Source organism: Ctenopharyngodon idella, chromosome 18, assembly GCF_019924925.1.
Source record: "Ctenopharyngodon idella isolate HZGC_01 chromosome 18, HZGC01, whole genome shotgun sequence".
Taxonomy (NCBI): Eukaryota; Metazoa; Chordata; class Actinopteri; order Cypriniformes; family Xenocyprididae; genus Ctenopharyngodon; species Ctenopharyngodon idella.
The window spans coordinates 21,960,352-21,973,839 of NC_067237.1; the positions used below are offsets into that span (position 1 = coordinate 21,960,352).

Genomic DNA, 13,488 nt, shown 5'->3' on the forward strand with positions numbered 1-13,488 from the left:
ATGTTGAATTGTCATGATGTTAGATACATAAGGATTTAAGCTCATGGATTCATTCTTTACTTGTGCACAAAAATACTGAAAATATGCCAAGCATGTCTGGCAGTTATTGCAAAGTTAATTTGTGATGTCAGACATTGTGATGTCAGTATTCACAGCACATGAAATTAAACTGCACGATACAACGTCTGTAGGCAGATGATTTGCTTAGAGCTGCAGTATAGAGACATCAGCCTTTATATCCTTTATAAAGCCTATAGAGAGGCAGGTGAGCCTTATACTGGTATTAGCACTTCTTTAAATAGTGAGGAGTTCGACAGTGCTGCAATGTGTGGAGCAACAATGACTCCAAGTGGCCACTTATTATAATTGCACTAGTATGTCAAAATGCATATTGCTTCACTCCGATGCAAGTGTTGGACATCTCAAATCGCTTGTAATTTGTCCAGAAAATTGAGAACAACACAGCTTGTGAAGACTGAACAATTTTTTGGACATATATGACCATGTAGTTGTCATATGGTACTATTCACATTCAGTGTAAAAGCCCCCTAGGAGAGCTATAGTGATACAGTACATAGGCAATAGTTATACAGCAAAATGTCATAATTTCATTTATGGCATTTAATATTTTTATTACTATTGCCAGTGTTGGGGAAAGTTACTTTTAAAAGTAACACATTGCAATATTGTGTTACTCCCTAAAAATGTAACTAATTGTGTTACTTAGTTACTTTTTATGGAAAGTATGCATTGCGTTACTTTTGCCTTACTTTTTCTCACCTGGGCTGGGCTGGGCTTGCTTGTTTGATTTTTAACAAAAAATAAATAAAAGTTCTATTTTTGGCAAATGTAAAGACCCTTTCACACCTTGTGTAACCTTTTTGAAAAAGTAACTTACTAACTTACTTAACTAGTTACTTGAAAAAAGTAATCTGATTACGTAACTCGTGTTACTTCTAATGTGTTACCCCCAACACTGGTTAATTTTTATGGAAAGTAATGTGTTACTTTCATAAAAAAAAAAAAGTTGGACTTGGTTGTTTGTTTTTTAATAACCAAAAAACAAGGCAAATGTAAAGGTCTTTTCACACCAAAAGTGAAATGACTCAGAAGAATAAAGTTCAACATTCTTACTTTAGCAATAAAAACAAAAAATGAAACACAAATGTGATGTTTAACAAAAGTCATTTTTGCTCATTAGTATAGCTGAATCATCAAAGGTCAACAGCAAAAACACTGGTCAATAATAAAGTGAGATCAAACATAAATTATATATTTAACATTTTAATTATTGCAGGTTTGCTTAATAGCTTGAATTTCCCTGTTCCCATTCATTTTGAGGTATACTGAATCTGTTTTTGAGCAAGTGAGATGAGTATGCATGCTCACAATTTCGGTACTTGAAAAAAAAAGTAATCTGATTACGTAACTCGCGTTACTTGTACATTTAGGTAAGTACTTCAAAATAATCACTTCTGCATAAGATGTTCAATTTGCATTTCATAATACCTCAAGACCAAATCCAGCCAAACAGGCCTTTGGTTACTGAGAACTAACAACCCAACACTTCAATCTAGTATGAACCTCATCAGACCAGTTACTCGCAGTTGGCTAGTCTTCGAGTCCACGTCTCATATACTGTACTACCTCTTGTCTCCAGCAGCTATGCAATGCAATGTCCTTGGAGGCGCTATAATCAACGCATGCAGCACACAAGTTCAAGTACCCAGCCAGTGTGCGTTTGTCTTCCACCAAGTCATCTACGTTTCCAGCAATGGCCCTGCTAAAATCCAGCAAGATTTTGACTAGTGTCGGGGCTCAGGCCCCTGTTTTAGCAGTCTTACAGCTCCGTGCAAGGTAATTTGAGGCTTTATTTTTCTTGTGCAAACACTCTGTTGACAAGTTAGCTTGTGCTAGCGAGTTAGCGGACTGAGCACTAGTGCAGCTCCACTGAAAGTAACAGTATGCCACTCTACTGTAACACATGACACATTAACCTTGTGCTTATAATTCAACGTAGTTAATAATATATTAATCCTTTTGATGTTTAACGAGTATTTTTTTTTTTTTTTTAATCTTTCAACATGACATTTTAATAGCATATGACGGCTGTCAATGTCAGAAGTTATATCACTAATAGGGCTTTGATAATCGATCAGAGATAATAAGATCAGCACAGGCGAGATTTTTCACGTTAAGTGTTCATAATGACACTAATATATCAGGTTCAACAAGGCCTAGCTTGCTACTTTCTGATCCAAGGTTGTTCATATATTTTTCTGTCTGTTTAATGGCATTATAACATGATTAGTGTGAGATGAACAAAACAGCCTCCTTATTAAGATTTATTTTCTTTTACTGCTGTTTCTGTAAAGTATTAAGTTACATATCCGCACTACTTTTTTGTATTTATAACTTTTTTTTTTATACAAAAACGTTTTAATTTTTAAACTTTTTACTAAATGTTATTTATTTTATCTACTTGTTTTATATTTTACTCTTTAACTTTATCTTGTATTTTTCTGCTAGGACAATTCATAAATTCATTCATTTATTCACTTTTTTATCTGCTTATTTTATTTACTTGTTTATTCATGTTTATTTTGCGCTTTAACTTTTTTGTTAATTGTCTGTCAGCTTTGGGTTTACTTAATTATATATTATATAAATTATCTGTAACTTGAGTAGGAACATAAAAAGAACATGTTATGCCTACTTCCTCAAATTGGGCCAATCACTACAGTCCGTGCTCAGACAGAGACAGGGAAGCATCCACATAAAACTCCTCATATCCCTTAAACATTACAATAATGTCTTCAATTAATGTTTTACATTTAGGGTTTTGCTTGTTATTGAGGATAAAAAGGTAGCATTATGTCTTAAACTCAAAAGCTGAGAGTACAGCAAATGTGCACATAATACGTTTTTTATTGTAGTTCTAGTTGCTGATTGGTACAAGGTGACTGACATTTAGAGCCGGGTTGAAATGGGCAGTATGTGAGTGTGACACATGATTGGTTCTGATGCAGAGGGTGGGGTGTTGTACACCTCTTTTCATTGGATTACCGTACTTTATGTGGGTGGGGTTTAGACTGGAATTATACTTCCATTTTACACCGGTAATTGCAGAGATGACCTACTGTGCAAGCTGACAGAATCTTTATTTAGAATGACATGGCCATTCTGAAACTGTGCTCAAAGTGTCCATCAGAACAAATACAGCCATGCAATGTGCTTAAACTTGGAGTTCTCTACTGTTAGCTTTCATACATGAAGTCTCATTAGTGGAGTTTAGCAGTGTAGTTAAAGCTGTTAATGACTTCCTTCCAGCTTAACAAGAACAAAAGCTCTGTAATGATTATCACCATATGATAAACTTATCCAGCTTGGAGAATTTTTAATGAGACGTCCAAAGAATGGGTATATATTTTTATTCCCTAATGTATATGCAAAGTAGTTTTAGAGGCAGTGAAAATAGAAGGCGGTCTGAATTTAATTATTAGGGATGTTTGAATTTCAATTCTTGGGGGTTCACAGCTATAAGAGTTTACTTCCAAAAGCTTGTGCAAGAATGAAACCAAAAACATTTAGCTATTAATATCAATTTTCCTATGATATTGCATAGTCAGAACAATTTGACTGGAGCAGCATACTTGCACTCAATAGTTAACCTAAAAGTTTTTTTTTTTTCCACAGCTCATGGTGGACTGAGGTACAGATGGGACCCCCTGATCCCATCCTGGGTGTCACGGAGGCGTTCAGGCGTGACACCAACCCCAAAAAGATGAACCTCGGAGTAGGAGCTTATAGAGACGATCAGGGCAAGCCGTTTGTCCTCAACTGTGTCCGAAAGGTGCCCCCTTCAATATAACGCAACAACTGCCATACATTACGATATGCTATGATCTTGTTAGATTTCCCTGAATCACCCTGGCCTATTTTATCTTCTAAAACGCATTTTCTTGTATAGCTGATGTACATTTAAAACAGCAATTGTCCATAATGCTATTCATTTCCAATCAGCCAAATAAAGTTTTAATATTCTAATCCCTGCACAAAACAAATGACAGGTTTTTGGTATTGTCAGGCTGAGGCCCAGATTGCTGCTAAGAAGTTGGATAAAGAGTACCTTCCTATTGTAGGATTGGCAGACTTTTCAAAGGCCTGTGCTCAGCTGGCTCTTGGACCTGATAATGAGGTCTTAAAGAGCGGAAGAGTAAGTACTTCAAAGCATTGCATTTTAAAAGGAAGTCTTTTGCTTATTCAATTATTAATTCCCAGTTCTCTTTGCACGCAGAGCATCACTGTCCAGACTATCTCTGGAACTGGATCTCTTCGTGTTGGTGCTAACTTTTTGGTATGTAGTTAAACAGTTTTTTGTAAGGATTTTATAATATATTTGTTTTATATGTGGCTGTAATAGAGCACATGAGTGTTATAGAGTGTTATGGAAGTAAACCATCCTATTCCTTTGTATGCATATAAACCTTTAGAAGCAATTACTAAGTATGATTTAATTGCCACTCCAATTTTTACTCCCATGAAGATTCCAAATGATGTAATTCGAGTCACTATCCATACATTTTCAAACAACTTGCATATTTTGCAATAAACCTTTAATATATTGTTTTTATTCTATAATTTTACACTATCATTCAAATGTCTGGGGTTGGTAAGATTTTTCCATGTTTTTGAAAGTCTCTTCTGCTCACCAAGGCTGTATGTATTTGATCAAAAATACAGTAAAAACAGTGATATTGTGAAACATTATTACAATATACATTTTTTTTTTCTATTCTCTACACTTGTAGAGAATGTAGTTCATGTCTGTGATGGAAAGCTGAATTTTCAGTATCATTACTCCAGTCTTCAGTGTCACATGATCCTTCAGAAATCATTCTAATATGCTGATTTGCTGCTCAAGAAACTAAAACGTGATACATTTTTTTCAGGATTTTTTTATTATTATTAATTTGCTGTCATTTTGATCTATATCATACATGAAATGATGCATTTCTAAAATAAATAAAAAACTCTTGAACGGTAGTGTACAGTATATTGTATTTGTTTTTGATTTATCTCATTCCTAATGATTCATTGGATGAGTTGTTCATCGCTCCATCAGTCAGTTTAAGTGCACAATAGTTTTTTACTCTTTCGTATAATTTTTTGCTTTAAATTTAAGTTTGTAATGTGGTGTTAGGCCTGATTGCTTTGGTTTTTGTGTGATTGGGAATAATACTTCCAGAACCAAGAATACTGAAAAAGCAGTAACTGTTGACTATTTTTATGTCTGGTTATTGGTTGTAAAGAGAGTTCAAATAATTAAATGTGCTTCACCACAAGTACTCACATAACTTCTTCTTGGCTAGGCACGATTCCATAATGTGTCCCGGGACGTGTACCTGCCTAAACCCTCCTGGGGAAACCACACCCCTATCTTCAGAGATGCGGGCATGCAGCTAAAGGCTTACACCTACTATGACCCAAAAACCATTGGCTTTGACCTTAAAGGAGCCTTGGATGATATTTCAGTAAGAATCTTGTACTTTATTGGGAATAAGCAAGCATTGTACATTTGTTGCATTTTTAGCTTTCTTTTTTTCTTCTGATCCCCCTTTTCTCTGCAAGGTTAAGTATTAAAGGGATAGTTCACCTCAAAATGAAAATTCTGTCGTCATTTACTGTCATCAAGCTGTTCCAAACCTGTATGAATTTCTTTCTTCTGCTGAACACAAAAGAAGATATTTTGAAGAATATGGGTAACCATACAGTTTATGGATGAATTCATACAGGAAATTCATACAGGTTTGGGACAACTTGAGGGTGACTAAATGATGACAGAATTTTCATTTTTGGGTGCACTATCCCTTTAAAAGGGAATCATTTTATTTTGAAACTCTGGAAAATTTTGTAATATGTGGTGATTTTCTATAAATGAAGTGTTGGGAAAAAACGAAAAATGTTTTTTCCCACAAATGAAATCAGATTTATGTATTTATTTCTCTTTCAGAAAATCCCTGAAAAGAGTGTGATTGTTCTGCATGCGTGCGCTCATAATCCCACAGGAGTGGACCCAAGGCCCGAGCAGTGGAAAGAGATGGCTGCTCTGATCAAGGTAACTGGTTTTGGCATTAAATTAAAATCAAGCTGACTGCAGGTCTCAGAAAAGCTACTTACTGAAGTGACCGAGAGATAAAGTTGGAAAGCCTTATACATTATCTTGTCTGTGCCTTATCTTTGTGTTTGACCATTTGGACCGATAAAAGAATGACTGTCCTCAGTCTCAAACGAATGACTATTTCAGTGATAATAAGATTCTTCACTCTCGTTTCAACAGAAAAGAAACCTCCTGGTCTTCTTTGACATGGCTTACCAGGGATTTGCCAGTGGCGACATCGATCGTGACGCTTGGGCTGTGCGTTATTTCATTGAGCAGGGGCACAACATTCTTCTGTCCCAGTCTTTTGCAAAGAACATGGGCCTGTATGGTGAGCATCAAATATATTGTTAAAACAAATGACTTGTATTACACTTATATAAAAGTAAGTAAGTCCCTAAATAGCCCCATTCAAAAGTCTCTTCTGCTCACCAAGGCTGCATTTATTTGATCAAAAATACATTACAACAGTAATAATGTGCAATATTATTACAATTTAAAAGAACTGTTTTCTGTTTTAATGTTTTAAAATGTAATTTATTCCTGTGTTGGCAAAGCTGAATTTTCAGCATCATTACTCCAGTCTTCAGTGTCACATGATCCTTCACAAATCATTCTAATATGCTACTCAAGAAACATTTATTATTATCAATGATAAAAACAGTCGTGCTGCTTAACATTTTTGTGGAAACCATTCAAACAAACAAAAAAAAGTTCAAAATAACAGCATGTATTTGAAATAGAAATCTTTTGTAACATTATAAATGCCTTTCCTATCACTTTTGATCAATTTAATGCATCCTTGCTGAATAAAAGTATTAAATTCTTTTTTTTTAAAAACGTACTGACCCCAAACTTTTGAATAGTAGTGTAAGTGTGATCTAGTCACTTATTTATCCTTAAACAAGTGAAAAATTCTCCCACTATAGTAAGACAAAATACTCTGTACAGATATATTCTAAATTAAATTAATCATGTTTCAAGGATTTTTGCTATATTTTAAAGTGGTCCTTGATTATGATTTCACATTTTTAACTTTAGTTAGTGTGTAATGTTGCTGTTGGAGCATAAACAACATCTGCAAAGTTACAATGCTCAAAGTTCAATGCAAAGTGAGATAATCTCTTTCACAGAAATCTCTTTTTAAGAACTACAACTAACGGCTGGTAGGGACTACAACGAGCTTCTTCCCGGACTGGTGACATCACAAACCCCAGAATTTACATAAACCCTGCCCTCAGAAACACGCAACAAAGGGGGTGAGGCCATGTTGGGCAGCTTTAGAGAAGAGGAAGAGTTGTTGTAGTGTTGTTGCCATGCTGTCATTTTACGTCGAACTGCTTCACAAACGAGGGTCAATTCAATGCTGGATTTGCACAAAAGATAAACATAAGGACACATGCTAGTCAATGAGTTGAATCAACTCCACAGCAACTACACAAATTTATCCACTAACCATTCAGAAATGTCCAGTTGCATTCTGAAAGTTGTAACTTCTTCCTGAGTCTCTCCATCAGTGTCCGACTCCGGTTTGAACAACAAGGCTGAACACTGTTACTGACAATCGTCATTTTGGCTACGTGAGATTCTCCAGCTTTGTTGTTGAGCAACCGAAGCGCGAGCTCTTAAAGCTCCGCCCTCTTTTGGAAAGTCGACGAGTAGCAGCAGCTCATTTGCATTTAAAGGGACACACACAAAGACGGCATGTTTTTGCTCACACCCAAATAGGGGCAAATTTGACAAGTTATAATAAATGATCTGTGGAGTATTTTAAGCTAAAACTTCAGACACATTCTGGGGACACCAGAGACTTATATTACATCTTGTGAAAAGGGGCATAATGGGTCCCCTTTAACTGGAAAATGTTTTTATATTTTTAAGTCAATGCTCTGTACCTTTGCGTCTTCAGGTGAGCGTGTAGGGGGCTTCACGGTGGTGTGTAAGGATGCTGAAGAGGCGAAACGTGTGGAATCCCAGCTGAAAATTCTCATTCGGCCCATCTACTCCAACCCACCCATGAATGGAGCTCGCATCGCCTCCACTATTCTCAACACACCCGAACTCTACAAAGAATGGTGAGTCCTGAGATTAATCCCCGTCATGAACACAGCCGATGAGAACTGAGATCTACAGACTGTGGCTTGACTGTTTTTCCGGTAGGCTCGAGGAGGTGAAAGGCATGGCCACCCGTATCATCAGGATGAGGGAGATGCTTGTTTCTAACCTTAAGAAGGAGGGCTCCACTCAGGACTGGCAGCATGTCACTGACCAGATTGGAATGTTCTGCTTCACGGGACTCAAACCGGAACAGGCAAGTCAAGTTAAAGTGCATTCTGGGTATCTCTGATAAGCCTTTTCTCATTGGCTTTTCTCTGCTTGTCTTCTTTGTGGCTCTTTGTCAGGTGGAGCGTCTGATTAAAGAATTCTCTATATACATGACAAAAGATGGCCGGATCTCCATGGCTGGTGTGACATCTGCAAACGTGGAATATCTAGCACACTCCATCCATGCTGTCACCAAGTGAAGCTGACAGCAGACAGAGAGCAAGCAAAAAGTAATTTAGATGATATAAAGTCCTCTGCTGTCTGTCTTTTAGAACCAAATATGAAATAGAACTAATGTAGACTTCTAGTTCACTTGATTTGGCATTATAAATGTTAATTCATGACTATGTGAGCCCCTCAATAAATTAAGCAGAATGATAAAAACAAGCTTTACAGGATATCACTTATCAATTCTGACACAGGAAATCATGATAAGAATTTTTTTTTGTGGTCCAAAATATGCTGATATATTATTTAATATACACATGTTTAAAGTTAGAAGTTTAAAGGACATTAATTGGAAAGTCTTTTAAGGATTGTAACTGTTTATCATAATAATTACACTTATCAAACTGATGATTCTTCATCAAAGGTCTTCTTGAGCAGTAACATGACGTGTTTATGAAGATAAGGCACTTTTTCTATAACGAGTTATTGTAATCTGCAATGTCAGCACTCTACTAGTGATGAAAGATTGCCCATAGTGTGTGCACTACATTTGTTCTTGCGTAATTTATTATAAATTTATCATGCTTTCTGTGTAGTTGTCCCAGATGTCACACATAAATCATTTCATAAACCATTTGGCATTCACACTAATTTTGTGTTTTGTTCTAACTGGCCATTAAAATAAATCTGATTTGTCAAAGGTTAAAAAATTGTCAGTGCATCTGTGGCCAAAATCGAATTAATCGATCCATTATAATAAAAAACCAACTTGAACACAATATTGTAACTGATATTTCAGTGGTTAATGATGCTTTAAGAAAAGCTTTGCGTGTTTATTCCTGTGTGTGGGTGTTGATTATGTGAACATGCAGTTTGTGAGGATAATTCTGTTTTGAAAAACTGTTAAAATATATATATATATATAATTGTATAACTGATTATTGAGTTCCTAAAGTAAATTAAGCGATTTATGAAATGTCCAAAGTTCTCCAGAATATACATCGAAAATGAAATGTCACGAGTGATACTGTATGAACAATAACAAATGAATAAAGGTTAGCTCAACGAAAACGTGTTTGATATTTTTAGTGATGCTTGTGTTCGAAACATTTTGTGGGTCATATGATCGTATTTTATAATAAAGTTACTTTAAATACATCTATATTACGAAGCGAAGATACGGGAACTGAAGACGGTGGTGACGCGTGGAGACAGCTGATTCCCGGATCACGTGACTATAGACGATTCTGTCATCAAGCTGTCATCTAACTTGTGTTATCTTGTGCGAGACAGAAAATTGAAGTCGTGTTCTCGAATAAAGTGACAATATGAGTCATGCATTTAAAAACTGTTCAAACTTAATGGTCACCGGAGCCAGTCGAGGCCTCGGGCTGCAGATAGTTGAGAGTCTAGTAACGGGAGGCTTTTCTCCCGGGAAGATTATCGCTACTGCTCGGAATCCAGATGGAGCCAAGGTAAAGTCATGAGCAGACAGTGTAGTATTTGCATTAGGCCTACTATACAAACATTAGAAACCAGCCCCAGATCAGTTACAGTCATCTTGTTAGCTGCATGAGAATGTGCACAAGCGCAGTGACAAGTACAATCAACATATTTCAACATTAACATTTTAGATTAAAAGTCATATGAATGTGTTAAGGAAAGTGTATATTTTTATTAGCTTTTTAGTGTGATAATGTTTTAAAAGTACATACATATTATGTAGTTTAATATGAGGTCCTAAAAACAGTAAAATATTTTGAAAAGACCTATTTGCTTTATAGGAATTGCAAAAGTTGGCAGAAGAGCATCAAAACATACACATTATTAAACTAAGTAAGTATATTAAAAGCAGTTTCTAGTCTAGAACAGTAGTGCTTCTCAGTTGATTTTGCTTCATGACCCAGATTTTGCATTGAACATTAGGTGGCGACCTAACACAACACAATATTAATGTGTAAAAAAAAAAAAAAACCCTCAGAGGATGAAAGTATTAGTATTACCATTAACTACCACGAACATGACACTTTTTAAAATACATAAGCAGCGAAAGTGCTTGTCTTGAATCATTTAATGTAGTTGGGGGAGGGTCAGATTTTCTTTTTATTTATCTTATCTTCATCTGCATTTTGCTCAGTTTTTCTCCCTGCTGTGGAGGAAAAACTACCAAAAAGAACTTGCAACCCATTTCGGATGGTGACACCAGTTATGAACCACTGATCTAGAAGAAGCTGTATTTAAAAATTAGAGTTTGTTTACCTGACTGTTGTGTTAATCGTGAACATCTCTGTTACTAGATGTCATCAGTCAAGAGAGTATAGAAAGAGCAGCATCTGAGGTGGAACAGCTAGTTCAAGAGGAGGGTCTCAACTGTCTCATCAACAATGCTGGAATTAATGTTGTAGCAAACCTAGAGACAGTCACTGCAGACAAGATGTTGGAAAACTTCCATACCAACTCTGTTGCACCGTTGATGATCACTAAGGTTTCATTTCTCAGATTAAGTCTAGACATGCACATATCTACTCTCATCACAAACATCTAACCAACTGATTGCACTTGTCATGCAGGCCATGCTCCCACTGCTGAAGCGAGCAGCTGCAAAGGGAACAGGGATGGGCATCCACAGAGCAGCAGTCATCAATATGACATCACTGCTGGGTTCAGTTGAGCTCTACTGGGGTGATCGTGCCGACACTTTCAAATGGTACCCCTACAGAACATCAAAGGTTTGTGATATTGTGTTTCTGGAGCTCAACGCCAAGGTAAAAGTTTTAAAGTCGGCATGAAATAAAAGTTGTGATAGTCTTTATTTCTCTGTATTGTGATGTATATCTGAGTAAAACGGCTTTTCAAACAAGAAAAAATGTGGGGCAGGAGCTAAACACCAAGGTAAAAGTTTTAAAGTCAGCATGAAACAAAAGTTGCGATAGTCTGTACTTTCCTTTATTGTGCCCTTTATCTGAGTGAGACAGTGTTGTGCCGAATTTCGACCCCCTGCCAAATTATTACCCCCTCGTTGAAGTCGCTACCTGATTGCCTAAACCTAACCCCTCCCCCACACCTACTCCTAAACCTACCAATACTAGGGGGGTAATAATCTAGCAGGAAGTCGAAATTCGGCACAACAACAGCTTTTCAAACAAGAAAAAATGTGGGGTGAGACTTGATTTTTTTAATCGGGAATTGACTGGATTGCTGCAATCTCATGTGAGTGACAGGCAGGGTTGGCAGGTCTTCGTAGCAAAAGTAGCTTAAAAATAGCCCAATGCAATTTTCTCAATTCTCCACTGAATTTGTACGTCTGGGGGGTGTTTTGGGGGTGTTGAAGTACCGAAATCATGGGGGTGAAAATCAACCCGCGGAAAAAAAAAATGTACCCGCGGCAACAGCTTAAAAGTAGCCCAATTGCGATGGAAAACTGTGGACTTGGCAACACTGGTGACAATAAGAGAAGTCTTTGCAAAAGGGAGGGGAAGTTATTTTGATTAAATATTTGATTCCTTTGTTGAAGCACAATTTTATGTATTGAAGGATATAATAATATGTCTGTAAACATATCGGTTGAGATACTGAGTTGCATTTGCCTTGTATCAGAGTGCACTGAACATGGTCACCAGATGCTTGGCAGTGGACCTAGAGGCAGATGGGATCCTGTGTATGGCTCTGCATCCAGGCTGGGTACGCACTGATATGGGTGGACCTGAAGTGAGTCATCACTGCTGTCTGTCATTGTGCTAGCCAAATTGTTACAAAAACGTAAAACATGTGATAAACTCTTGTGGTTTGTTGATTTGTTTTCTATACAGGCACTGTTGAGCCCTGAAGAAAGCATTTCCTCTGTATTGTCTGTGATTGGTGGTTTGTCTGAAAAGGATCATGGGTCATTTCTTCACTACACTGGTGAACAACTTCCCTGGTGATTCTGCAGATGATTTTTAGATGCGAGCAATAGAAGCTTTGTTTTCTTTTTGCTGCATATATGTACTGTATATATTTACATATTTAATAATCTACATTCTGGTTCAGGGTTATTTTTATATTCCTTGCTTATGTAATGTTACTTTAATATTTTGGATGGTGTGGATGTGACAGTAATTGGAGTCGATCATGATTAAATAATTATTGTCAACTTGGCATTAAAAGCACTGAAATGATGATGACATCTTGCCTGGTAAATTATGAACAAATTTTTCACCACTTATTCTTGTTTACAAGCAGACAATTCTGAATGTTACTCACAATTTAAAGCATATTTGTGAATTACAGCAGGGTATTTGTGTTTAGTCCTCAGAAAAGGACAAAAAGCAAGCTTTCTCCCTATTTAATATTTATTTATTTATTTATTGTTTTGTAACGCATAAAATGTGTCGTAGAATGCTTTTCATATTAAATATTGTATTGACATTAAATAAATATTTTTCTTAACATTTATATTATATCATAAAACTGCACATGTATGAATAAAGCTGTATTCAGAAACATATTTTGAATATTTTGATTTACTTTTCGAACTTGACCTAACTTTTCTTATGTAGCCATTCAAGTAAATAAACAGTTCAGCTCAGAGCTTATCTCTATGTTTAGCTATATTTCAATACATAGTGCATGATTTATTTTAGTAATTAATCATCTACAATTTTTTCATGTAGATTATGACATTTCTGTGCATATAATTTTTTTCTAAACGTCAAATGGAGGTCCTCCCATCTACAACACTGACTCTTTTTCATGAGCAATTATCTAATCTCAAGCCTTGGTTATTTGGATATAAGGCAGTAAGAAACTGGCCATTGAATTTGCATAGTGGAGTAGTAAAGAAATAGGAAGAGAGC

The 13,488-nt window shown here is 36.2% G+C and overlaps 2 protein-coding genes across 2 annotated transcripts; both read left to right on the forward strand.

Moving 5' to 3' along the window:
* Positions 1-1,682: 1,682 nt before the first annotated feature.
* Positions 1,683-9,724, forward strand: got2a (glutamic-oxaloacetic transaminase 2a, mitochondrial). The gene is made up of 10 exons (XM_051870659.1): positions 1,683-1,857; positions 3,697-3,853; positions 4,088-4,216; positions 4,298-4,357; positions 5,373-5,534; positions 6,014-6,118; positions 6,341-6,491; positions 8,070-8,235; positions 8,321-8,471; positions 8,563-9,724. Exons 1-10 carry the CDS (start codon positions 1,775-1,777, stop codon positions 8,683-8,685), a joined length of 1,287 nt encoding a protein of 428 aa, XP_051726619.1. The 5' UTR covers positions 1,683-1,774; the 3' UTR covers positions 8,686-9,724.
* A 110-nt stretch (positions 9,725-9,834) lies between these two features.
* On the forward strand, positions 9,835-13,130 carry si:dkey-12e7.4 (uncharacterized protein LOC558132 homolog). The gene is made up of 6 exons (XM_051870660.1): positions 9,835-10,128; positions 10,438-10,489; positions 10,951-11,138; positions 11,224-11,382; positions 12,251-12,361; positions 12,463-13,130. Exons 1-6 carry the CDS (start codon positions 9,982-9,984, stop codon positions 12,574-12,576), a joined length of 771 nt encoding a protein of 256 aa, XP_051726620.1. The 5' UTR covers positions 9,835-9,981; the 3' UTR covers positions 12,577-13,130.
* Positions 13,131-13,488: the final 358 nt, after the last annotated feature.